This window comes from Corvus moneduloides, chromosome 6 (assembly GCF_009650955.1).
Source record: "Corvus moneduloides isolate bCorMon1 chromosome 6, bCorMon1.pri, whole genome shotgun sequence".
Taxonomy (NCBI): Eukaryota; Metazoa; Chordata; class Aves; order Passeriformes; family Corvidae; genus Corvus; species Corvus moneduloides.
The window spans coordinates 2,286,207-2,309,547 of record NC_045481.1 but is presented as its reverse complement, the minus strand read 5'-3'; the positions used below and the strand labels follow the sequence as shown (position 1 = coordinate 2,309,547).

The window sequence follows — 23,341 nt, the reverse complement described above, 5'->3', positions numbered from 1 at the left end:
CTCATAATTACAACTACAGCCTCACGACCGCATCCCTCAGCAGCTCCCTTGCCACCAGCGCTCCCAAAGTCACCTTGTGCGGTCAGAAGGGAAACCGCAGGAGCGCCCCTGGATCCCGGGAGAGGGATGCTGCGGGCACCGCTCGCTGTCCGCGGGGAGGGCGGGGAGCTGTAGGGCGGGAAGCCCGGGGGTGCAGTGACGCTTCCCGGGAGCCGGGGGAGGGAAGAGGAGCGGGAAGAGGAGCGGGAAGAGCAGCGGGAAGGGCCGGGACAGGCGCTCGCCCCGCACCGACCCCGCAGCGCCGCCGCAGCCCCGAGCGCAGCCCCCGCACGGGCGCCGCGGGGCGGGCGGGCGGGATGACGGACAGGGGGATCAGCCAATCACAGCGCGTAGCGCACCCCCGCGCCGGGGGGTGGGCCAATGGCGGGCCGGGGGGCGGGGCCCGGCGGCGCGCGCGGCGGCGGGCGGCGGGCGGGCGGCAGTCGGCGCCGAGGCGCGGTGCGGTGCGGGTCGCTCCTCTGGCTCCTGCCGCGGCCGCCGGCGCCGCGCCGCCGCCCTCCCTCCCTCCCTTATGGAAGAGATGGAAGAGGAGCTGAAATGCCCGGTGTGCGGCTCCTTTTACCGGGAGCCCATCATCCTGCCCTGCTCGCACAACCTGTGCCAGGCGTGCGCCCGCAACATCCTGGTGCAGACGCCGGACTCGGAGTCTCCGCAGAGCCGCCGCGCCTCGGGCTCGGCCGTCTCCGACTATGACTACCTGGACCTGGACAAGATGAGCCTGTACAGCGAGGCGGACAGCGGCTACGGCTCCTACGGGGGCTTCGCCAGCGCTCCCACCACGCCGTGCCAGAAGTCCCCGAACGGGGTGCGCGTGTTCCCGCCGGCCGCGCCGCCGCCCCCCGCCGCCCTGGCGCCGCCGCCGCCGCCGCGCAACGCGTGCCTGACCTGCCCGCAGTGCCACCGCAGCCTGGTGCTGGACGAGCGCGGGCTGCGGGGCTTCCCCCGCAACCGCCTGCTCGAGGGCGTCATCGACCGCTACCAGCAGGGCAGGGCGGCGGCCCTGCGGTGCCAGCTCTGCGAGAAGGCGCCCAAGGAGGCGGCCGTGATGTGCGAGCAGTGCGACGTGTTCTACTGCGACCCGTGCCGCCTGCGGTGCCACCCGCCGCGGGGACCGCTGGCCAAGCACCGCCTGGTGCCGCCGGCCCAGGGCCGCGTCAGCCGCCGGCTGAGCCCCCGCAAGATCTCCACCTGCACCGACCACGAGCTGGAGAACCACAGCATGTACTGCGTGCAGTGCAAGAGCCCCGTCTGCTACCAGTGCCTGGAGGAGGGCAAGCACTCCAGCCACGAGGTCAAGGCGCTGGGAGCCATGTGGAAGCTCCACAAGGTGAGCCCCGGCTTCTTCCAGCAGCCCCAGCCAAGTCACCTTGCCCCACACGTTCCATCTTCCCCAGCTGGCAGGGTGGGAGCATCCTCACCCATCCTCTCCCATTCCCTGTTGCACCCTTGCTTGAGAGGAGCGCTGCCCCTCGGCGTGGGGACATTGGCATCGTGCAGATGATGCTCCCCGTGGCTCCCCAAATCCAGCCCTGCCAGCTGGACCCCGCAAGCCGAGGACCTACCAAAGGAGCTGGCAGGGCCCGGGGGCGGGTCGGGGACATCTGCGCCGCAGAGCTGAGAAAGCAACAGGGAGCGATGGGTTCGGGAGGAGGAGGGAGGCGTGAAATCCACCGCGGGGCCGTGGGAGCGGGGAGCCTTGGGGTGCCACCTCCTACCGCACACGGAGTCACCGGGAGGAGGAGGAGGAGGAGGAGGAGGGGTGGCAGTGGGCAGCCAGGAGCCTGTCCCTGAATACCGATCAGCTGCTCCCGAGCGCACTCACTCCCACACGCCTCCATGCTGGAGGAGAGGGTCCCAGCGCTTGAGGCAGGGATGTGGCCATCATCAGCTTCGGCTCTATCCATCCCTCTCCCTCCCTCCCTCCTCGCACCAGTGACCGAAGGAACTGGGGCAGAAGTGACTGGGACACGGGCGGACAGGGCACAAGGGGATGGGCATCATTCCTTGGATGAACATCGGCATAATTGGCCCCCACTCCAACAAATTGGAGCAGGTGGGGGGACCTGTGACAGGGAGCTGGTGGGGGGGTGACCTCCCAGTGGAAGGGACTGGGCCGGATCACTTTCCAGGAATATCTCGGGATGCTCTGGCAGGTTGTGTGGCAGCGGTGCCCATCTCTGGGCTGCACCCCGAATTGGGTCAGTGGGTGCATGCAGGGACAAGCTGTCGCTTGTCACGATGCCCCAAAAAGGGAGGTGACCGCATGATGCTGTGGAGAGAAAGGTTTGGTGGTGCTTGTTGCTGCTGGAAGGGGCTTTTCCTGACCCTCGTTTGCTGGGAGCGGGAACAACTCCTCTCTGGATTTTCCGTGCTCTTATGGGGATGTGCCAGAGCAGTTTGGTGCCCCTGTCCGTGTACATGGGGTGCAGTCACTGATCCCAGGATTGGTGGCATCCAGCTGGTGTGGGATGCCCAGGAGCAGCATAGCACAGGGAACTGGGGACTTGCTCACTGGAGCACAGGGAGGCAGAGGATGGAGCCTGGATCTTGTGATGTGGAGCAGGTGGATGAGAAGCAACAGGCAGAGATTGGAACAGGGAATTCCACCTGAACGTGAGGGGGAATTTCTTTACTGTTCAGAAGCTGTGGCTCCCTGGAAGCATCCAAGGCCAGGTCAGATGGAGCTTGGAGCAACCTGGGATAGTGGGAGTAGGGTTGGGATAAGATGAGCTTTAGCTTTTCCTTCCAAATCCCTCTTCCCAGGGGAGAGCTTTAGCCACGCACCGTTTCATTGATGTTGCTGACAGATGTGGAGCTGTAACATTATTTCAAATGATGAGTTTCGCACAGTTGCTCTCAGAGTTTTGGAAATTGGACAGCGAAGTCTCACTTGCCTTGGGTGAGCTGTTTCTGCAGGGGTTCACTGGTGTTCCCTGGTGTTTGTTTGCTTTTTAGGGAGGCGAAAAGAGTCTGTGGAGTTAAATATGGTGTTAAGGAATAATAGAAGGAGTATAGAATATTCTATTCTATAAGAATAGAAGGATTTCAGGAGCAGAGCTCAGATTGCTCCTTGAGATGCCATCCAACAAAATCAGGGGAAGAGGTTATTCACCTTGATTTTTGTTATCAGGAAAAATAAAATACAATGAATCAATGGCCATGATTTCCAAGCTTGGTCCTGTTTGGGACTGGGAGTCCCACTGAGCCACCTGTGGATTGGAGTGGTGATCCTCTTGCAAAAGTATCTGGTGTCATTTTTTGAGGGGACAGATTTGCTGAAAGGGCGCCTGTCCCTTTTTTAGCTGATTTTTACCCTGTGATGAGCAGTGTAGTGATAGCTACAGCTCAGCTTACAGGAGAGGATCATGGAATGATTTGGGTTGGAAGGGATCTTACATCCCATCCAGTCCCACCCCCTGCCATGGGCAGGGACACCTCCCACTAGCCCAGGCTGCTCCAAGCCCTGTCCAGCCTGGCCTTGGACACTGCCAGAGATCCAGGGGCAGCCCCAGCTGCTCTGGGCCACCTGTACCAGCCCCTCCCCACCCTCCCAGCAGGGAATTCCTTCCCAATATCCCGTCTAAACCAACCCTCTTTTGGTTTACACCCATCAGCCAGCAGCTCCTGAATTCTCTTGTGCCATTCCAACACCTCTTGGTGTGAATATTCTTTGGGATGCTCTTCCCTTCTGACCCAGGGAGGCTGTGATTGTCCCCACAGCCTGTGCTGACCCCGGAGTGCCTGGATGAGCTGTTGTTCCTGAAAGCAGCAGCCTTCACGCCTCAGTAGGTGATTGCCAGGCCCAGGGCAATCCCTGCTAAGTGCAGCGTGCTCCCCTTGGAACCAGATCCAAAGGGCTTTTGCACAGGCCTCTTCGGGAACTGCCCCAGTTTTCCCTTTCCTCTCTGAGGTCCTCCCAGAGGATTGTTTAAAACAATCTGTGCTGGGGCACAATCAGTTGTCATTCGGGGAGCTGGGATTTCCAAGCTGGACACAGATTGTGGCAAATCCTCTCTCTCCCTGTCTTCCTTCCAGGACAGTTGTTGGAAGCGGGGTGAATATTGAGAGAAACGGGTTTTTAGTCAGAATTGTCCCAGTTTTGCACAGATGTTGCAGCTGTCTGGGTTTTATCCTGACAAGCTGGAATGCTGCTTGGCGTGCCAGAAGCAGGAGCACAAGATGGAGCTGCATCATTTATTCCTTGCGCATCCGAGTCCCTCTTGTTTTTTGCTGGAGATGTGTGGAGAGTGCAGGCTCAGCAGCTCGATGCTGTGTTTTTATGGACAGATGGATGCCTGGATAGATGGATGCATGGATGCATGTGTACAAATACAGACGGACTGGGAGGGATCTCCAGGGGCTCTGCTGTCCCCCACAGCCCTGAAATCCCACCCAGTTGATCAAACTCGGTCTGAAAATCATTTTACTGTAGCTGGCTCAGGTTTAAAAGGTCTCCCAGAAGTTTGTGGATTCTATAGCAGATTTAAAGCAGGTTTGAAAGGTTTTTGGGTTAGGAAATGGAGAGACAGTGATGCAGAGCAGTCATTCCTGCCTGTCTCTCAAATACTGAGTGTTACCCATCACTCTTGTGTCTGATTCTGCTCTGGGAGTCCCTGGCACTTCTCACCCCGTGGCTGGACACCTCCCTGGGCTGGGTCACGCCTGCCAGAGGCTGCTTTTGTCTTTGCCATCCATATCCCAGCTGCTGCAAAGGTGAGCCTGCATTTACCATGCACAAAACAAAAGCTGAAGAGGTCAGAGGTCCCATGGTGAAAATCTTCTGCTCTTTCTGGGCAGTGTAGGAAGAAGCTTCCCTCTGCTTTGGGCTGGGATCACAGGGTTTGCCTCTTCTCTCCGCTCTCATCCACATTTCCTTTTGCTTTGTGCATCCAGGGAAGGGCAGCAGAGCTGGTGAAGGCTCTGGAGCTCAAGTCCTGTGAGGAGTGAGGTGGAGTCCCCATCTCTGGAGGGGTTTAAAAGCCCATCTCTGGCACTTGGGGACACGGGGCAGTGGTGGCCTTGGCAGTGCTGGAGGAAGGATCAGACTCCATGGTCTTAGAGGGCTTTTCCAAACTTAATGATCCCAAGATTCTAAAGCAAGACTCCAGGGTTGGACCACTCTCTCCTTGAGGAGGAGGTCAGGCACCATGTCCAGGTCCTCTTGGAGAGAAGCAGGAACAGGTCTCGACTTCAGTGGAAGGTAAACAGTGCTCTCTGTTTTAATTTTACATGGGATTTAACTGCCCAGCTTGGGGCTGCCCAGGCTGAAGACACAAACTCTCCTTGGATTGCAAACCCCTGCAGCATCCCTGCCAATCTCAGCAGAGCCCAGCCCTGGGAATTTCCATCCCACACCGTGTGGGGTCAGCAGTGATGGTCAGCAGTGATGGTCAGCAGTGATGGTCAGCAGCTCACTAGCACAGGTGTCACCTGGAGCTCAGCCCCTCCTGTCCCAGCACAGATGGGATGAGGGATGCAGGTGATTCCTGTGAAGAATCAAAAATCACACACTGGGAGTTTATTCCAGCTCGTTTGCACATGTGGGAAACACTGCCAGGGCCTCTCCGTTTGTGCCCAGGGGACACCAGGGATGAGCAGACAGGGTTTTTCCGTAGCTCACTTGGCCAGGGCTCTGTACTGGCTGCCAGGAGAACTTTTGAGGGGAGATTGGGACACTGGGAATGTGCTGCTCTTGTGTCCGTGGGAATTCCTGTAGCCCACAGCGCTTGGGGAAGTATCCGGGGAGTTGCTGTCTGACCAAGATCTGTTTGCATTCGCAAAGTAAAATATTTGCTGTTGAAAGAGGAGCAGGGAGAATCCTTAATGCTCTCCTCTGCTCTTTCCCAAGCCTTGGTGTGATGGCCTTCCTGAATCCCACCACCCTTTTTCCATCTGCAGCAGCAGGATCCATCCTCTCCTTCTCCAGCAGTGCCCAACAGCCTTCCCACCTGCTCTGTTCTTTTGTGGCCAAATCCAGAGGGTGGCCAACAGGCTGAGAGGCTTTGAAGTCGGAAAAAGCAAAGAAATGTCAGGATCTGGAGCAAAAATCTGATGAGGAGCAGCTGGGGAGGCTCAGCCTGGAGAAAAGGAGGCTCGGGGAGACCTTCTGAGTCTCCAGAACCCCCTGACAGGAGGGGGCAGCCGGGGGGGGTCGGGCTCTGCTCCCAGGGAACAGGGACAGGAGGAGAGGGAACGGCCTCAGGCTGTGCCCGGGAATGGTTAGGTTGGATATTGGGAACATTTCTTCATGGAAAGGGTGGTCAGGCATTGGAAAGGACCTCCCAGGGGAGCACTGGAGTCCCCATCCCTGGAGGGATTTAAAAGGTGTGTGGGTGTGGCACTTGGGGACCCGGGACTCAGTGATTTAAAGGTCTTTTCCAGCCTAAACCATCCCGTGAGTCACAGCAACTTGTGCCTGCCCGGGATCAGAGGCGATGCTGCCTTCTCCTGTGAATTTATGTGGGTAAAAGCTTCCTGTCAGGCAGCTCTTTCCCCTGCACTCACTGCAGTAAATGGAGTAAGGAGCAACACCCTGCTAGTGTGGTACAGCCAGTTCTCCGAGGGGCTCTTGGAGCCCAGCAGGCAGGAGGTGACCTCTGGGTTATTTGCAGATGGAAATGGGCCCAGGGTCATCTCCCAGAGTGAGTGTAAATCGCTGCAGCTTTTATTCCATTCCAGTGGGAAGTTTACATTGGATATGAGGAAAAAATCCTTCCCTGTGAGGGTGGGCAGGCCCTGGCACAGGGTGCCCAGCGCAGCCGTGGCTGCCCCTGGATCCCTGGCAGTGTCCAAGGCCAGGCTGGACATTGGGGCTTGGAGCAACCTGGGACAGTGGAAGGTGTCCCTGCCCATGGCAGGGGTGGAATGAGATGAGCTTTAAGGTTCCTTCCAACCCGACCCATTCCATGATTCTGTGTCCAAAAACACACCACCCTGACAGAGTGATGCTGTGCTGCACCATCTGGCTCAGGCTCTCCACAGGCTCTGAAGCATCTCAACAAGCAGCTGGAGCTCTGGTGGGGTCCATCTTCATCCACAAGGTTCCTGCACACTGTAAATATCAAACCTTTTCCGTTCTCTCTGCATCTTTTTCCTTCTCTTGGCCACTTGATGAATGAAGGAAACCCCCCCTGGATCTTGCTGCGTTTACTGTGGTGCATTCACGAGTCAGGTGATGGGGGGGAAAAAATCAGCCCAGGGACTAATTCTTGTCTCTCTTTCATGGAAATCTCGGCAGTATCCATGCCCAGAGATTCCCCTGTCACCATATCCCTGGCCTGGAAAAGCAGGAGAATTAGGAAGCAGAGCAAACAGAGCACCTGGTGTTAAATAAATGACTCAAGAGTGTGGAAAGGCTTTGCTGTTGATTTACCAGGCTTCACAGGATGCTTTTGAAGAGCTGACACTGGTGCAGGGTGGATCTTTGTTGGGAAAATGTTCTCAAGAGCCTTTGGGGCTGCTCTGCATTGCTCATTCCTGCTCTTCTACGTAATCCAGCACCTAGAAGTTTAGGTTTTTAAATGGAAAACTTTGCTTGGTGTCACTTAGAGAATACCAAAATGGGTTGGGTTGGAGTGGACCTTTAAGATGATCCCATTCCACCTCCTGCCATGGGCAGGAACACCTCCCGCTATCCCAGGCTGCTCCAAACCAAATCCAGCCTGGCCTTGGACACTTCCAGGGATCCAGGGGCAGCCACAGCTTCTCTGGGCACCCTGTGCCAGGGCCTCACCTCCCTCACAGGGAAGAATTCCTTCCTAACATCTCATCTAAGTCTTTTGTCTTTTCTCCTCTTGCCACAACCTCTTCCCACATGACCACAAAGTCCTGTCTGGAGTCCTGCAGTGTGCTTTCTAGCAATCCAACACATGCCCCTGGGAGTCATCTCCCTTCCCTTTCCTGAACTTGGAAGGAACTTGCAGCAGCCCTTGATTAACTTGTGTTGCTCACACACATTCATTTAATGCAGAGTGCCTTCAAATTGCATGGCTCTTCCCAGCTGTATGAAAGAATAATTAAAGAAGAACTCAGCTGAAACGTAACAACTCTCAAAGCTGCTCTTTTGTCAGCCTTGGTCCTTGCTTTGTTTGTTCTTGGGGCGAGGTTTTTTACCTGTTAAATTGGCTTATAAATAAGCCAGCTCATTCCCTACTCATTCAGCTCGTCCTGCTGGGATGAATTGGGTAAATATCTATGTACAGCAAGCACATAAGCCAGAGAGAGCTGGGGGTATAAATCTCTGGTGACCCTGGCTCAGGTTATGTCCTGGAAGGAGAGGCAGAGGCTGGTGTGGAATTGCTGTGATGAGTAAAAGCTCTCAGGGTGGGTTTCTCAAATTCCCTGGAAAGAGCAGGATTGGATGGTTTGGGGTCTGGGACCACCACTGAGGGGTGGATGAGGGTCCTACCAGGTGGCCATAAATAGGGAATGTATTAAACTCTTTACCAGGGGAGACAGAGAGATAGAAATAAACAGAAATGAAGCCCAGCTCTCACCCATTCCAGTGGCACTGATGCCATGATGGTTTTTTGCCTTTCCTTTTATACCCCTTTTATACCTTTTTATAACTTCTGTATTCTTAGTGTTTCTTAGCCTACATTCTTGGACTTATTTGTCAAGATAGGAGACTCAACATTTTAGAAGCTTTGTAGCCAGGGATCAGTGTGCCCCAGAGCCCAAGGTCCTCTCCAGAACACATTCTGTAACCTGAGATAGAACCATCCAGGAGAAGGCTCCTTGGGGAGGGGGGCTCACTTGAGCCTCTCATTGGGGAATCTTTGATAGATCTGCTAATTAGTAACACCTCTAATGTGATACCAGATCTTTTGGGGGTGAGCATTTTGGTACATTCAACCTGGACGTGGTGCACCTAAAGATCCTTAAAATAAACACAAAGATAAAACCCCTTTTTTTGCTTCTAACCATGTTTGATTCTTGGTTTTAAAACCAGGAAAAGGCATCAGCACCTCCCTGATTCATGCAGGAAGGGAGACCAGAGCTGAGAACAGCAGGTCAGAGAATTCACCTTTCCCATTGAAAGGAAAATTTTGTTTGCAGTCTGAACCAACTCATATTTTGCCTTCAGAATTGGATGCAGCTCTGGGGACAGCCTGACCTGGAGCTGGCTGGGAAAGCTCAGCATAGGCTCTGCTCAGAGCAGAATTTTTAGGGAGAAAGAACAAGACCAAGTTCAGTTTGAAATTTTCTTGAGCCAGCACCTGGCTGGAGCAGCAGGTGAGGGCAGAGGGGTGACTGTGAGGGCGATTCCAACCTCAAACACCTCAGGCACAGCACGGACTGGGGTTTGGGCCACGTTTTTGTATTTATTAGCCATTAAATTCCCCGTGTCACAGAAATAGAGGGGTGTTAATAGGAGCCCGCTCAGTGCTGTAGCAGCAGAAATTGCCCTGGGAGGGATCTGGCAGCTGAGGGATTTCCCATCAGTGCTAATTACCCTTTCCTCTTCACACACCTTATAGGAGTTGATGGATTTTTTTTTAAAAAAAAGCTGGGAATTGGATGTTAATAAGGCATGCATGGATGTTGCCTGGAGTGCTGTGTGCTGGAGCCACAGTTGCCATTCCCGAGAGGAGCGGCTCGGATGCGCAGCTGGGATGACGGGAGCACGGCTCCGCGGAAGCAGATGCAGCAGCAGCGAGCCACTGGAGTGGAAGAGGATGTTTGTGACTTCCAGTGCCTCCTGTGGAGATCCCAGCCTGAGTGCCCTCACTGGGGCTGCTGCCTCCTGCTTGCTGTAAAGCCTAAATACCTGGGAAATACCAGTTAAATTATTTGCACCAACCTGGAAAACGTGGAGAATCTTCCAACCAGTGATCCCTACTTTGTTTTTCCTTTTGGGCTTTTGGACCCTTGCACTTTCTTCTGGTTTTTTTTCCCTTGCTCCTGGCCCCTCTGGATGTGCATAGGCAGTTCCCTCCCTGTTGCTGTTCCCTGTGGCAGGATTGGTGTGTGTGTGAATTAATGATGGGTTATGGCCTTGCCTTCAGCTCGAGGGGGCACAGTGCATCCATGGCATCATTCCTGAAAGCCTGTGCTGTGCAACTGCTTTCCACCTGCAGCTCTTGGGGTTTTCCCAGGTGAAATCCCTCTGTTTTCCCAGATAACCAGTGCCCCTTGGGTCAGGATGCATTAATTCGCTGCATCTGTTAACTTCACCATTTTTCTTCTCCCTGCTTCCTCTCCCTGGAAGTTTTCCAAGCCAGGCTGGACAGGGCTTGGAGCACCCTGGGATAGTGAAAGGTGTCCTTGGTCGTGTCAGGAGGTGGAACAAGATGGGATTTAAGGTCCCTTCCAACCCAACCCGTGCTGGGATTCTGTGATTCCCAGCCCACACTGACTGCCCAGGGTCTCTGACCTGGGGGCTTGGCTGTGCCGGTGGGATTCCTGCTTGGGAAGGACCTTTCTGTCTGCAGAGGCAAACTCAGAGGTCTGACTGTGATGCCAGGCATTGTTAGGAAAACACCCCACTCAAAGCAGGTTTCTCTGGTTCTGTGCTGTGGTTTCTCCATCGGGGGATGTAAAGCTGGGAGAAGGTGAGGGTTGTGCCAAGCTTTGAGGTGGATTATTCCTAACAAGAAATAATCCGTCTCAATTCCTTATTGATTTCAAGGCACAGACACTGCTTTGGGGGTAGAGCCTCTGTTCCCTTCCTGTCACCCAGAACACCCAGGGATCCAGGCTGGAGCAGGGGAGGAGTGGGAAGATGCTGGCAGGTGCAGCCCTGGCTGTTTACACTTCAGCAGGGGAGGGAACTGTGGCAGCATTTCCCTGAGGATGCTGGAAAGGGAAGGGGTGGGCTGCAGATCAGTTCTCCCTGCCAAGGATTTGCTCCGTCCTCCTGGGCAAATAATTGCACAAAGCCCCTGTCTGTCCTCTCCCAGGAAATGTGTGTTTAGCACCAGTTCCCTTCCTCCAGCCCAGCAACCCCACCACGGTGGGGTGATGGGAATTCCAAACGGAGCATGTGGAGATGAGCTGGGAACTTCCAAAAACACTCGTGGAGGAGCTGTGAGGGCTGGGTGAGATCCCCTCAAGGGCACAACGGGAGCATCAGCCTCCCTCCTTGGGAAAGCACTTCCACCCTTGCTCCGACCCAGACTGAAGTCACAGAGGTTTGAGGGTGTGACTTCAATGCTTTCTCAAGCTGGGGACGTCTGAGATGAGAAGCTGGGGAGAGCCCTGGATGTGCAAACAGCGCTGGCTGAGGGCTGGTGGTGTCCCTTGGCTCCGTGACAGATGCCACAGTTCCCCTGGGAACTCAGCGCTCATTCCTTGGCAGGGTACAAGGCAGAAGTGCAGAACAAGCTTCAACTTCCACGGCAAACACGCCGAAGCCTCGGCCCTGCTGTCTGAGGGAGCAGCCACAGCGTTTCTGATTGTCCCGGCGCTCATTCCTGGCTGCTCCTTTGTAGTTCAGCCAACTCCCTCTTTCTTGTGCCATTTCTGCTCCCCAGCCAGCTCTCTGTGAGGCTGTTCCCTGAGAGGAGCAGCAGTGGTGGCTCACGTCACGCTGTCACACCGAGCCCACGCAGCCCAGGCGTGGCTCAGGCTGTGCTGTATCCATCCTGCCCCAGCGCTTCTTCCATCCTGACATTTTGTTCCCAGAAAATGGGGACCTCAGAGGGCATTTGCTGAGGTCTGCACCGCCAGCAGCCCACACCTTGGTGAATCAGAGCGAGAGCTCAGACACAGTTTCTCACCTCTGAGATGATTTCTCACCTCCCCCGGAGCACAGCAGTTAAAACTGGTGAATATAGGATTTTTTAAATTTTTCTTTTTCATTTTTTAATGTTGCCCTCTGGCAGCGGGCGCTGCATCTTCCCCCTGCCCTGCTAGTGACAGATGCCAGCCCAGACTGAGGGGCAGGGAGGTCATTTGCTGGGATTGGCTGTGGGAATCGTGCTGCGCTCCTGGAGCTGTGGCCAGATGAGCGAGCACTCGATCCATCTGTGGCTTGGGCTCTCCATTGATTTCCTGCCGTGGTGCCAGGCTGTCAGATGGGGAAGGACAGGCCACAGGCGGCTCCAGGGAGAATCTTTCCTCCATTCCTGGCTGGCAGGTGCTTTGCCCACATCCTTGCCAAGTTGCCAGCTGACCACTGCCTGTTGCAGCAGGTTTCTGGCTCGTGTTGCCATGCTGTGCCATTTGATTGTGCCAGATGTGGCTGGTTGGGCTGGGATGTGATTCCTGGATGAGCTGGGAGCAGTAGGAAGGTACCAGAGGAAGGCCACCGTGCTGGGCTGCTTTAGCCTGGAGCAAAGGAGGCTCAGGGGGGACCTTGTGGCTCTGCACAAGTCCCTGACAGGAGGGGGCAGCCGGGGGGGTCGGGCTCTGCTGCCAGGGAACAGGGACAGGAGGAGAGGGAACGGCCTCAGGCTGGGCCAGGGCAGGCTCAGGGTGGACAGCAGCAGGAATTTCCCCATGGAAAGGGTGCTCAGGCCTTGGCAGGGGCTGCCCAGGGAGCTTTGGAGTGCCCATCCCTGGAGGTGCCCAAGGAATTCCTGGAGGTGGCACTCAGAGCTCTGGGCTGGGGACAAGGTGGGGATTGAGCACAGCTTGGACTCGATGGTCTTGGAGATCTTTTCCAAGCTCAGTGATCCCAGGATTCTCTGGGATGTCTCATCCTTGTGGGAAGCCTGGAGGAATGTGCTGCAGGGTGGAAAGGGGGGAGAAGGAAAGGGGAAAGGAGGTGGGATCCCACCCACTCTCAACATTCTCCGTCCCCACCTCGCAGGGCTCCAGCAGCTGGGAGGCTTCAGGGGCAGAGATATTTTGTTCAGTTTGTTCCAGACAAGGTTGGATGGGGCTTGGAGCAACCTGGTCTAGTGAAAGGTGACCTCAAACATGAGCTGTGTGTGAGCTGGGGGAACACCTCCTGTGCTTATGGGATGTTTCTTCAGCCGAGGGGGAAAGGTGGGATGCTTTTATGGAGCTGTTGCAATTCCTGGGCTCGTCTGCAGCTTGGCAGAGGCAGTGATGGGAGGGTGATGCTGCCCAAGGTCATTTGTGGCAATTAGCACAGATTGTCTTCGAGGGACCGTGTGCACTCAGCGTTTGGCGCCTCAGTTCATCTGGTGATGCATCCAAAGGAAAGTCAGGGAGTGATTTATGTCACGACTGCAGCAGGCTGTGTGTGGTGGGATAAAAGCCCTTCCTGCCATATGCCACAGGTTTAGCTTCAGCAGAGCTGGGAATTGTTACGTGCTCATGAATCATGTCAGGTCCCAGAGCTTTGGGTTTCACAAACCTGACGGTGACCCCAGGAGGGAGGGACAGACTTTGTAGCAGGGCCTGTTGTGATAGGACAAGGGCTCATGGTTTTAAACTAAGAGAAAATTGATTCAACCTAGATTTAAGGAAGAAATTATTTATTGTGAGGGTCGTGAGGCACTGGAGCAGAGAAGATGTGGCTGTCCCATCCCTGGAAATGTCCAAGGCCAGGTTGGACAGGGCTTAGAGCAACTTGGGACAGTGGAACGTGACCCTACCTGTGGCAGGAGATGGAATGAGATGAGCTCTAAGGCCCCTTCCAACCCAAACCTTTCTGGGATTTATTCAGAATTAACATCAGGTAGGTCGTGGCTCAGTTCCCTCCCAGTGAATGTGTTACAAACAATAAAACAAGCGTAATTTAAAACAAAACCTACCCGTGGGGTTTGTATTTATGCAGCCGTTCCTGAAGAGGTCACATCCCAGCAGGGCTCCTGAACCCAGGAAAACATCCACTTGCCTTGTACTGCCCCAAAATACAGCTGATTGAAATTAAATATAATGAAGGTTATGGGGCCAACAGCATCACCTGGTGAGAGCATGTGCTGCACATGGAGTTCAGGGGGCCTGTGCTGATTTAGCCTGATTCAAACTCCACTCTAAAACGTTCCTAAATGTACTTCCCAGGGATCCAGAGCAGAGTTTTGTGCCTAATCTCCATCTCTGGGGAAAAGCTTTTAACCTTGGTAAAACATTTATGAAATCAATATTTATTTTATTGCAGCCATTTGGTCTAAATAGTTCACTTGGTTTGGGGTCTCCGAGTTGATTTGCAGTTACAGTGGGAAGGAGCCAGGAGATCTCTGGGTACAAGTAATGTCACAAAAGTGTGTCCAATGTGGGATTTAAGGCCTGGTTCTGCCTCCTTCATTTCTCCTGGACGTCAGGAATATCTGTGGTAACTTGAAGTGATTGATTCCTTCAGCGTGAGGTTGGTGGAGTTTGACTGGGAGCATTTCTGTGCAGTTGGTAGGTAATTTATGTAACACTTTATGTAACAACTTGCTTCCTCCACCATTCTGTGTGTGCATAAATACATCGACCAACGTCTTCCTGAAGGAGAATATTTTAAAAGCAAGGTGGCTGTGGTGGCTGCACAGCTCTGCAGCGAAAAATAGGTATTTATTCTGAGGCAGGCTTGATCTAGAGATGGTTATTTTTGATGCCTGTGTTCTGAGTGGCAGATAATATGGTCTGTAATTAAATCCATGAGACACTGATGGCCCTAGATGGGATATGGACATAATCCAAGGGCTGGAGCCCCTCTGCTCTGGATCCAGGCTGGGAGAGCTGGAGGTGTTCACCTGGAGAAGAGAAGGCTCCAGGGAGAGCTCAGAGCCCCTTGCAGGGCCTGAAGGGGCTCCAGGAGAGCTGGAGAGGGACTGGGGACAAGGGGTGGAGGGACAGGACACAGGGAATGGCTTCCCAGTGCCAGAGGGCAGGGATGGATGGGATATTGGGAAGGAATTCCTGGCTGTGAGGGTGGGCAGGCCCTGGCACAGGGTGCCCAGAGCAGCTGTGGCTGCCCCTGGATCCCTGGAAGTGTCCAAGGCCTCTTTAGGGTTCATCCTGTGGCACACAGCTCCCACCTCAGTGGTTTTCCACACTGGAAGTGCCCGTGAGAGCTCGGAACTCAGGGAGCTGTTGGCTCCTGGTGCTGCTCCGTGTGCTGGGAGTGTTTCTGTTGCTTTGCTGGGAGCCCCTTCCCTGGGCTTGAGAGAAAGATGGGAAGGACAGGCCTGGGCAAGCTTTGCTTAATGAGCTGCTTTTCCCTTCTGTATTCAAAACTGGTTGTAAGTTTAAGCAGAAACACATTTAAATAAGGCAAAGCCTTCAAGGGAAAGGAACAGGCCCTGGCATTCCTGTGGCTCAGCCTTCACCTTGGAAAAGCCAAGGAAAAACTGGAAAAAGCTGCTGGAAGAAGCCCAAACTTCACATTTTAGAGTTCTATGCAAACCCCTGGTACTCTGTGACATTCGTGTGCAGACCCTTTGTCCTCACTTCCCTCGTGAGGAGCCACCAGAGGCTCCTGGCAGTGCCAGTGCTCCGAGGCTGGAGGTGACAGCCCAAGGGCTGCCCCGGAGCTGGGCAGGACAGACAGGACAAAGGGCAGCCATGGGACAAATCCAGGCTTGTCCCGTGCCTCTGGATTGTCAGTCCAAGGGGTCGTGGCAGGGACACTCAGGCTGACCACCTGGGAGCTAATTAAAGCTCAGGGCTAATGAGCCCAAGCTCAGTGGGCTAATCCCTCTGGGCCAGGTCTGCTGTGCAGCCAGCTCTGTGGAGTGGGCATCCCACAGATGGGATGAGAGGAAACGGCCTCAAGTTGCACCAGGAGAGATTTAGGCTGGATATTAGGAGAAATTTTTTTCCCCAAAAGGGTTGTCCAGCCCTGGCACAGCTGCCCAGGGCAGTGGTGGAGTCCCCATCCCTGGAGGGATTTTAAAGCCACGTGGATGTGGCACTTGGGGACATGGCTCAGTGGTGGCCTTGGCCTCCTCAGCACCATGTTCTTTTAGAGCTGTGCCTGTGGCTCCTTTCCTCCTTAGCCGGGTTTTTCTTTCTTTTTTTTTTGTCTTGGAAGCACTTTCCCCTAAAAAAACCCCAAACCTATTACTGAAGTAAATGTGAATTATCCCCCCGCTCCCATCTCCTGGTGTTTCCTGGATTCTTCACTTCGTCATAAACGATCATGACTGATTCTGTGAGCCCATTCCTGGCTTCCCTGGTGACACCAGGATGTATCACTGCTCCAGCACTTCGGATTCCCTCCAGTTGTGGGTATGGAGCCCCCTCACTCCTCCTTCTCTGCAGAAACACTGACAAGTTCTTCATTACTTCCTAATTAGCCAGACATCCCTTCTTATTAAAGATTCATTTCTTTAAAGGCAGTCATTATCTCAGCTCTTCCAGGATTATTGGTTTATTCTTCTTCCTTTTTTATTCATGGATCTACAACCTTCTCCTCAGCCATCCAGTGCAGTGCTTTCCCTGCCTCTCATCCTCCTTTCCCTGCACCCTTCCTGATCTCCTGCTGCCTTCAATGCTTTTATCACTCAGTGCCTCTCTCTGGGGTTTATTTTCCTTGGGAATCTCAGTGTAGGCTCCCAAAGGCCACTTCAGAACATCTTCTGAGCTCCAGGGAGTGGGATTTCCAAAGAGAGCTTGGGTTTGTTTGCCTGAGGTCACTTCCAGCCCCCAGCCAGAGGAGGAAAAGGGGCCTGTGAAATTCCTCCTGAGCCCTGTCTCTGGTAGGGCTTCTGTTTATTCTCAGTCTAGGAATGAGATGTTTTCCCATCTCTGTTCCCTCCGTGTTTTGGAGTCTCTGTAATCCAGGCTGGATTTATGGGTATCTGCAGCACTAAAAACAATCTGGTTGCTATCACATTTTGGGATTAATCCCAAATCTAGCCCTTTGCAACCTGGGAGGCTTGCATCCAGATGTAGGGGCTCGGAGCCCAGTGCCTGGAAGAAGGAGTTAACAGAGCAGAAAAGCTGAATTACTGTGTTTTTGCTGTGATTTCCTGCGTTTGAGGTGAGAGCTGAGCTTCCTAGGTGTGTTCTCCTGCCAGCATCCACCCAATCCGGCTGTGGTGAGCGGTGCATTCCCGGTGCTCCAGTATCCATGGTGATGGGAAGGATTTCTAAAGCCCTGCTTTAAAGGGAATGTGAAATCCTGGTCCTTGGACCTTCCCTTTGGTCTCTTGCAGAGAACTCCCAAGGGCTGAGCAGGACTGAGTGAAGCCCAAGGGGTCTGGCAGTGGCCCTGCTCTGCTTTGTCCCCACAGTGAAACCCCAGTGGGTGACAAGGTGGGAGCAGCTCTGCTCAGGCAAAGATGTTCCTGGCAGGGAAAAGCTCTTTTTTTTTTTTTTAGTGACACAGCTTTGGTCATAGAAAACTTCAGATTAGGAGGGATCTCTGAGGGCTCGAGTCCAGCCTTCTGCCCAGAAGCAGCAGCAGTAACTGAAGGAGAGTTTTCCAGAGGGATTTGAGTCAGAAGGGACCTTAAAGCTCATCCAGTGCCACCCCTGCCATGGGCAGGGACACCTTACACTAGCCCAGGCTGCTCCAAGCCCCAATGTCCAGCCTGGCCTTGGACATTTCCAGGGATCCAGGGGCAGCCACAGCTGCTCTGGGCACCCTGTGCCAGGGCCTCCTCACTCTCCCAGGAGGAGTTCCTTCCCAATATCCCATCTATCCCTGCCCTCTGGCAGTGGGAAGCCATTCCCTGTGTCCTGTCAGCTCTACTGCTGAGATCTCCATGTCTCTCAGGCTGCCTGGAATCTTCCAGAGGCTCCTGGCTGAAAACACAGATTTGAAGTGATGCTCTCCAGGGACCATTTCCTATCTTTCCCATCCTGTTGGAGGGGGAAGAAATGAAGCAGAAAGACCAGGTCATCCATATTTTCCTCCTTCCTCCTTCCTCCTCCTGCTGCTGCTGTGTGACTCCAGCAATCTTATTGAAAGCAGAAAGCATAAAATTAGTGATAATTAGCTGATGTCCTGCTGCTGAGATATTCCAGTGGCTGTGCTGAGCAGGTGGATAAATCAGCTGGGCAGAGCTGCCGTTTCCTAGAGATGTGAGGGAGAGCTCAGGGAGGCTGCTGGGAATGCTCAGGTCCCTGAAATGTGTTTTGCTGATGGCTCTGGGCATCCTCCTTACGCAGAACATCTCGGGAGGTTCAACGTGTGGCTTTTGTGCTCAACAGGAGCTCACCGGTGCACACAAGCTTTAAAGCCCTGCCCAAGAGCAATGTTTAGTGAAACACCAAAAAAGATGTTTTAAGAGAGCCCACATCCTCCTAAAAACATGTCAGGGAAGCGGAGGGAGGGGCTCGCTGTGTACTTGGAGGTCAGGTCGGTGGCGATGGATTTTCCTGAGGAGGTGATGATGGTGATGGTGCACAGGGATTTATTTGGTCAAGTCAATGGAAGGGCTCAAAGGAGAACACAAAAAACACCCCAAAAAAGGTGCTGTGAGCTGTCCTGGATGCTGGGGAAATTCATGTCAGCCCATCCTCATCTGGAGGTGGTGGTGTGGGGTACCCAGGGATGGGGGCGATTGCAAACTGTGGTGGAGAGCGGCTGGAAAATGAGACCTCAGGAAAAAGCCACAAGCTGGGCATGCACTGAGAGGAGAAAAGGAGGTTGAAGAGGAGGATTGGGGTGGTCCTCAAGCCTCAAGCAGGCTGGTGGAGGCTTTGTGTTTCCATGGGTGCAGCAAGAAGTTCGGCACTTCAATCCTAGCAGTGGAAATGGGGTTAAATTTACCTTTCTCCCGCTTCGGGATTGGGAGTTGTGGCCTGTGGGCAATGGCCTGAATAGTGACCCCAAATACCATCTCCTTCCACAGGGGTTAGCCAGCGTCCCATCAGGAATGGGAAGGATGGCCTGAGGCTGATTTAGATTTGAGCCAAGGATGGAAATGACCAAGTGCAGGCTGTAATCATAAAATCACGGAATGGTTCGGGTTGGAAGTGACCTAAAAAATCTCCAACCCCTTCCATGCTGATGCTGTTCCACTTCACATCCCAGGCTGATTTTCACCGTGGCAGATGGTTAAGAGAAGCAGCGAGAAGGAACACACACGGAATTCCACATTTTGTACTTTTGTAGGACTTTGGATGTGGCCAAGGTAAGATTTGAGTGGGAGAGGAGAGACCTTTGGTTTGGCTCCTTCCCTTGGGAAAGGCAGACAAGTTTTGGGTACAGCAGCCCATCCTTGGAGGCTGCAGCACCGAGGATTCATTAGAAAATGCCAGGAGATGAGTGCAAGGCCACTTTGTGGGGATGCTGGAGGATGTTTGTGCTTCCTCCTGTCCAAGGGAAGCTCTGTGTATCCACAGCCGAAGGGAATGAGATGCCATCTCCCATCTGCGCCTTTGAAAAACCTCCCTTGAGCTAAATCCATGAGTAAATTGTGTAAAATCTCAGTTCTGGGCAGCAGCCAAAGAGGCAGAGGGCTGTGAAATGAGGAGCTGCTGCTCAGGGGCCGGGCTGGGATCTCAGAGAGCTGTGGTTTGGATGGCCAGGGACATCCTGCACAGGGGTGCCGTGGCTGTGGGACCTGCCTGGTGACAGCCAGGACATCAGCCCCCTGCTCCTGCTGCCTGGAAGGTGGGCTTTTGCCTTTGTGGGAAGCACCTGAGGCCTCTTTAGACTGAGTGCCCACCTCACTGCCCCAGAGCTGGCACTGGGAGAGGTGCCCAGTGTCACACTGGTCACCTGTGGCTGAGCAGGGATGGATTCCAGAGCTCCGGGATGCCACATCAGGGCCAGGTTCAGGAGGAAGGGGCTTCACTGAGCTGCCCTCTGTGGAGGGACTTCATAGAATCCCAGAATGTTTGGGTTGGAAGGGACCTTAAAGTCCATCCAGTCCCACCCCCTGCCATGGGCAGGGACACCTTCCACCATCCCAGGCTGCTCCAAGCCCCATCCAACCTGGCCTTAGACACTTCCAGGGATCCAGGGGCAGCCACAGCTTCTCTGGGCACCCTGTGCCAGGGCCTCACCACCCTCACAGGGAAGAAGTCCTTCCATGTATCAAACCTAAATCTTCCCTGTTTCAGCTTAAATCCATTCCCCCCTATCCTGTCCCTCCATCCCTTGTCCCAAGTCCCTCTCCAGCTCTCCTGGAGCCCTTTTAGGCCCTGGAAGGGGCTCTGAGCTCTCCTTGGAGCCTTCTCCAGGCTGAGCACCCAACTCTCCCAGCCTTGATGGTCACCACCCGGTCAGTCACAGCCATGGGATGTGTTCCTTTCCCTTACTGCCTCGGTGACTGCTCAGAACTGAAGAATCCAATACAATTTGCATTTCTAGGCAATTAAATGTCAAAGCAAAGTCAAGATGCTGGCGAGCTGTCAAGGCTGTTTATGGCTGTGCCTGACTCCAGCACCCAGATGGTAATTAAAGGCTGTAGAACAAGACAAAAGAATGGTCAATACACTTCCCTGCAGGAAGAAGAGTTGCCCCACAGGGCTCTCAGCCCTGGGTTAGGGCCAGGACTGGAAAAAAAATCATTGTTTATGCAGTTAATCAGGTTTAAATTTAACTCCAAACATTGTAATCAGGTTTAAAGCCTTAATGCAGTAATGGGATGGGAGAGCTGAAGTGTGAGCAACCACCGGAGCGGGGAGGCACTAATGGGATTGGAGGCAGATGGAGTTTTAAGGCAGAAAGCGCCAGATCTGCAGTGTGCACATCCCTGGGTGTTGGGCAGGGCCTGGACCACAAGCACTGCCTGGATGGAGGTGGAGGAGAAGATGTTGGGCCCTCACATGCGGTGGTGACCACATCTGTGTGTTCCCGTGCTAATTCTAACCCAAAATGTGGGTGTGCCCATCCCCCAACAGCCTCATGGCCTTGTTTTGTCCCCAGCACCTTTATCCTGTACAGGACACAGATCTTCACCCCTGAGATCACACCCTAAGTCTTTGCTTCCGTGTTTTTTTCATCCACCATGGAGAAAAACAGGGTCTAAGGAGGCAGAGTTTGCCTGCTGGGACTTCCCTCACCACTTACAGCAGCAGCCTCCAGGTTTTTCAAAGTAAAAAGATGCAGCACTGGTTTGTGTCCTACAAACCCAGCAGGACCCAGCCCTTTCCCTAGCCCTGACCTGACTGGAAGGGGTTGAGGTTGGAAGGGGTTGAGGTTGGAAGGGGTTTAAAGCTCCGTGACCTTTTCTGGCAGTCGTTCCCCCCGTGCTCGTTTGTTCTGCATAAGTAGGAGCATTTCGCAGCAATCCCTGAGGAGCTCATTTTCTTCTGGATGAACTCAAACCCTCCAGCATTCCTTGGGCCTGAAGGAGAAGGGAGGTCAAGTGGAGCCGTGGTGTTTTAGGGAGATGACAGCAGGTTGTTGAGGAAGAGAGAGGGATTTGCTGCCTCCAGGATATAATTAAGGGTGGCCATGTCACCATCAGTGTTTCACATCCTACTTCTCATGTCATGGGAATCCTTGGGAAGAGCTGAGATGTTTGACCATGGCTCAGTGTTTCCTGAGTGTTGTGTGGGAGTCTGCTTCGGTGTTTGTCATGGAGAGAGGTTGCTCTCTCTCTAAATCTTTTTTTTCTCCCTAAATTCTAAATCTGGTGGGAATCCATAGCAAGAAGCACAGAATGGTTTGGGTTGGAAGGGGTCTTCAAGCCCGTCTCATTCCAACCCTCTGCTCATGGGCAGGGACACCTTCCACTGTCCCAGGCTGCTCCCAGCCCCAATGTCCAGCCTGGTCTTGGGCACTCCAGGGATCCAGGGGCAGCCACAGCTTCTCTGGGCACCCTGTGCCAGCCCCTCCCCACCCTCCCAGCCAGGAATTCCTTCCCAATCTCCCATCCATCCCTGCCCTCTGGCACTGGGAAGCCATTCCCTGTGTCCTGTCCCTCCAGGCCTTGTCCCCAGTCCCTCTCCAGCTCTCCTGGAGCCCCTTCAGGCCCTGCAAGGGGCTCTGAGCTCTGCCTGGATCCTTCCCTTCTCCAGGTGAGCACCCCCAGCTCTCCCAGCCTGGCTCCAGCCCTTGGAGCATCTCTGTGTCCCTGTGGATGGCTGCAGACACCAAAGGGATGCGTGCCAGCAGGGGAGGGATGGGCAGCTCTGATGGGCTGTAACGAGGCTGTGGGAGGAAGCAGGGAGATCCTTTGGCTGGAAAAGGCACAGTGAAGATCCTTCCCAAGGAACACGCAGCTCCCTTTACCAGCTGTGCCCAGCATGTCTGGAGGAGCCCCATGGTGGTGGTGGCATTGTCACTGTCCCTCGTGGCTGCCCTGAGGCACGGTGGCTGTCGTGTGGCCAGTGGCATTTCCGAATCACCCCGCACTCAGCTCGTTTGCTGTGTGCCAGTGCCACCGTGTTCCCAGAGATGAATGAGGCTGGGGACAGGTCACAGCTGAGCAGTGACTCCTGCAGCTCCCTCCCCCCTGTGAGGCTCAGCCCAGCAGTGTCCTGAGCTGCTGGAAATGCTGGGAGCTCTCCTGGATCAGCACCCACGGCCACATCCCTGGGGAGCTGGGCTGGTTCTTGGCTGGAGGTGCTTTACAGGCAGAATAAACACAGAGCTGCACCTCCACTGCTCTCCAGAGGAGCTAAGGACACTCCATCCTGCACACACTCCTCCTGGATGTATGGAAAGGGATGTTTAAGCACTCCTTGCTGTTCCCCAGCCCTCAGAGGGAGCAAAGCCCTGCATGGTGAAGGGCAGTGCTGTGGGCACGATCACTGCAGCCACCAGGGCTGTTCCTGGGCTCCTGTTCCTCCTAGGCTGGAGTTTGGAGCCCATTTCCCTCATGGCTGGGACAGCACACACCCCTCTGCCCTGGGATGCTCCTCTGTGTGGGACATTCCCACCAAGCTTCCTTTTTCAACTGCAGCTGCTGCTGGAATAGGGACAGGGAAGTGAAACGAGCAGGGCTGAACCCATCCAGAGAGGTCTGGAAACAAGAGAGGGGACGGGAACGTGTCCAGCCTGCTGAGAGCTCCCTGTGCCCTCGTGCCAAGAGAGGAGAATCGCAGAGGGGAAGGATGGAGCACCCAGTCCTGCTCCGGGATCCTTTGGAAAAGGGGCAGTGGCAGAAATCTGTGGGTGAGAGCAGAGCAGGGCACAGTGATCACCCCACAGCTCCATCAGCGCACCCAGCACTGGGGGAACTGGCCTGGATGCAGCTCCTTGGGGATGGGCTGCTCTGGAGGAGGTTCTGGAGTGGCACCACAGAGCTGCACTGAGGCTTCCTGCTTGAGCTGAGAAAATTTTGGGGTCAGGCCTGGCTAGAAAGAGTCGTTTTTGGTCAGAAATGAGGGGAGTGTGCAAGTAGGTGTCATCTGAAGGGAGCTACAAGAAAGATGGAGAGGGGATTTTTTTATGGAGTGACAGGCTGGACAGGGGGGAATGGATTCACACAGACAGAGAGTAGGTTTAGATTGGGTATTACGAAAAAATTCCTCCCTGTGAGGGTGGGGAGGCCCTGGCACAGGGTGCCCAGAGCAGCTGGGGCTGCCCCTG

The 23,341-nt window shown here is 54.4% G+C and overlaps 1 protein-coding gene across 11 annotated transcripts in view; it reads left to right on the top strand.

The window, feature by feature from the left end:
• Window positions 1-488: 488 nt before the first annotated feature.
• TRIM9 (tripartite motif containing 9) overlaps window positions 489-23,341 on the top strand; it is a 61,662-nt gene continuing 38,809 nt past the window's right edge. For all 11 annotated transcript variants that reach the window (XR_004240683.1, XR_004240682.1, XM_032111500.1 and 8 more), the window contains exon 1: window positions 489-1,387. Coding sequence is in view for 9 of the 11 variants with exons in the window: in XM_032111500.1 (XP_031967391.1) it covers window positions 572-1,387 (816 nt within the window). In the remaining 2 variants the exon portion in view is untranslated. The remainder of the gene's footprint in view (window positions 1,388-23,341) is intronic.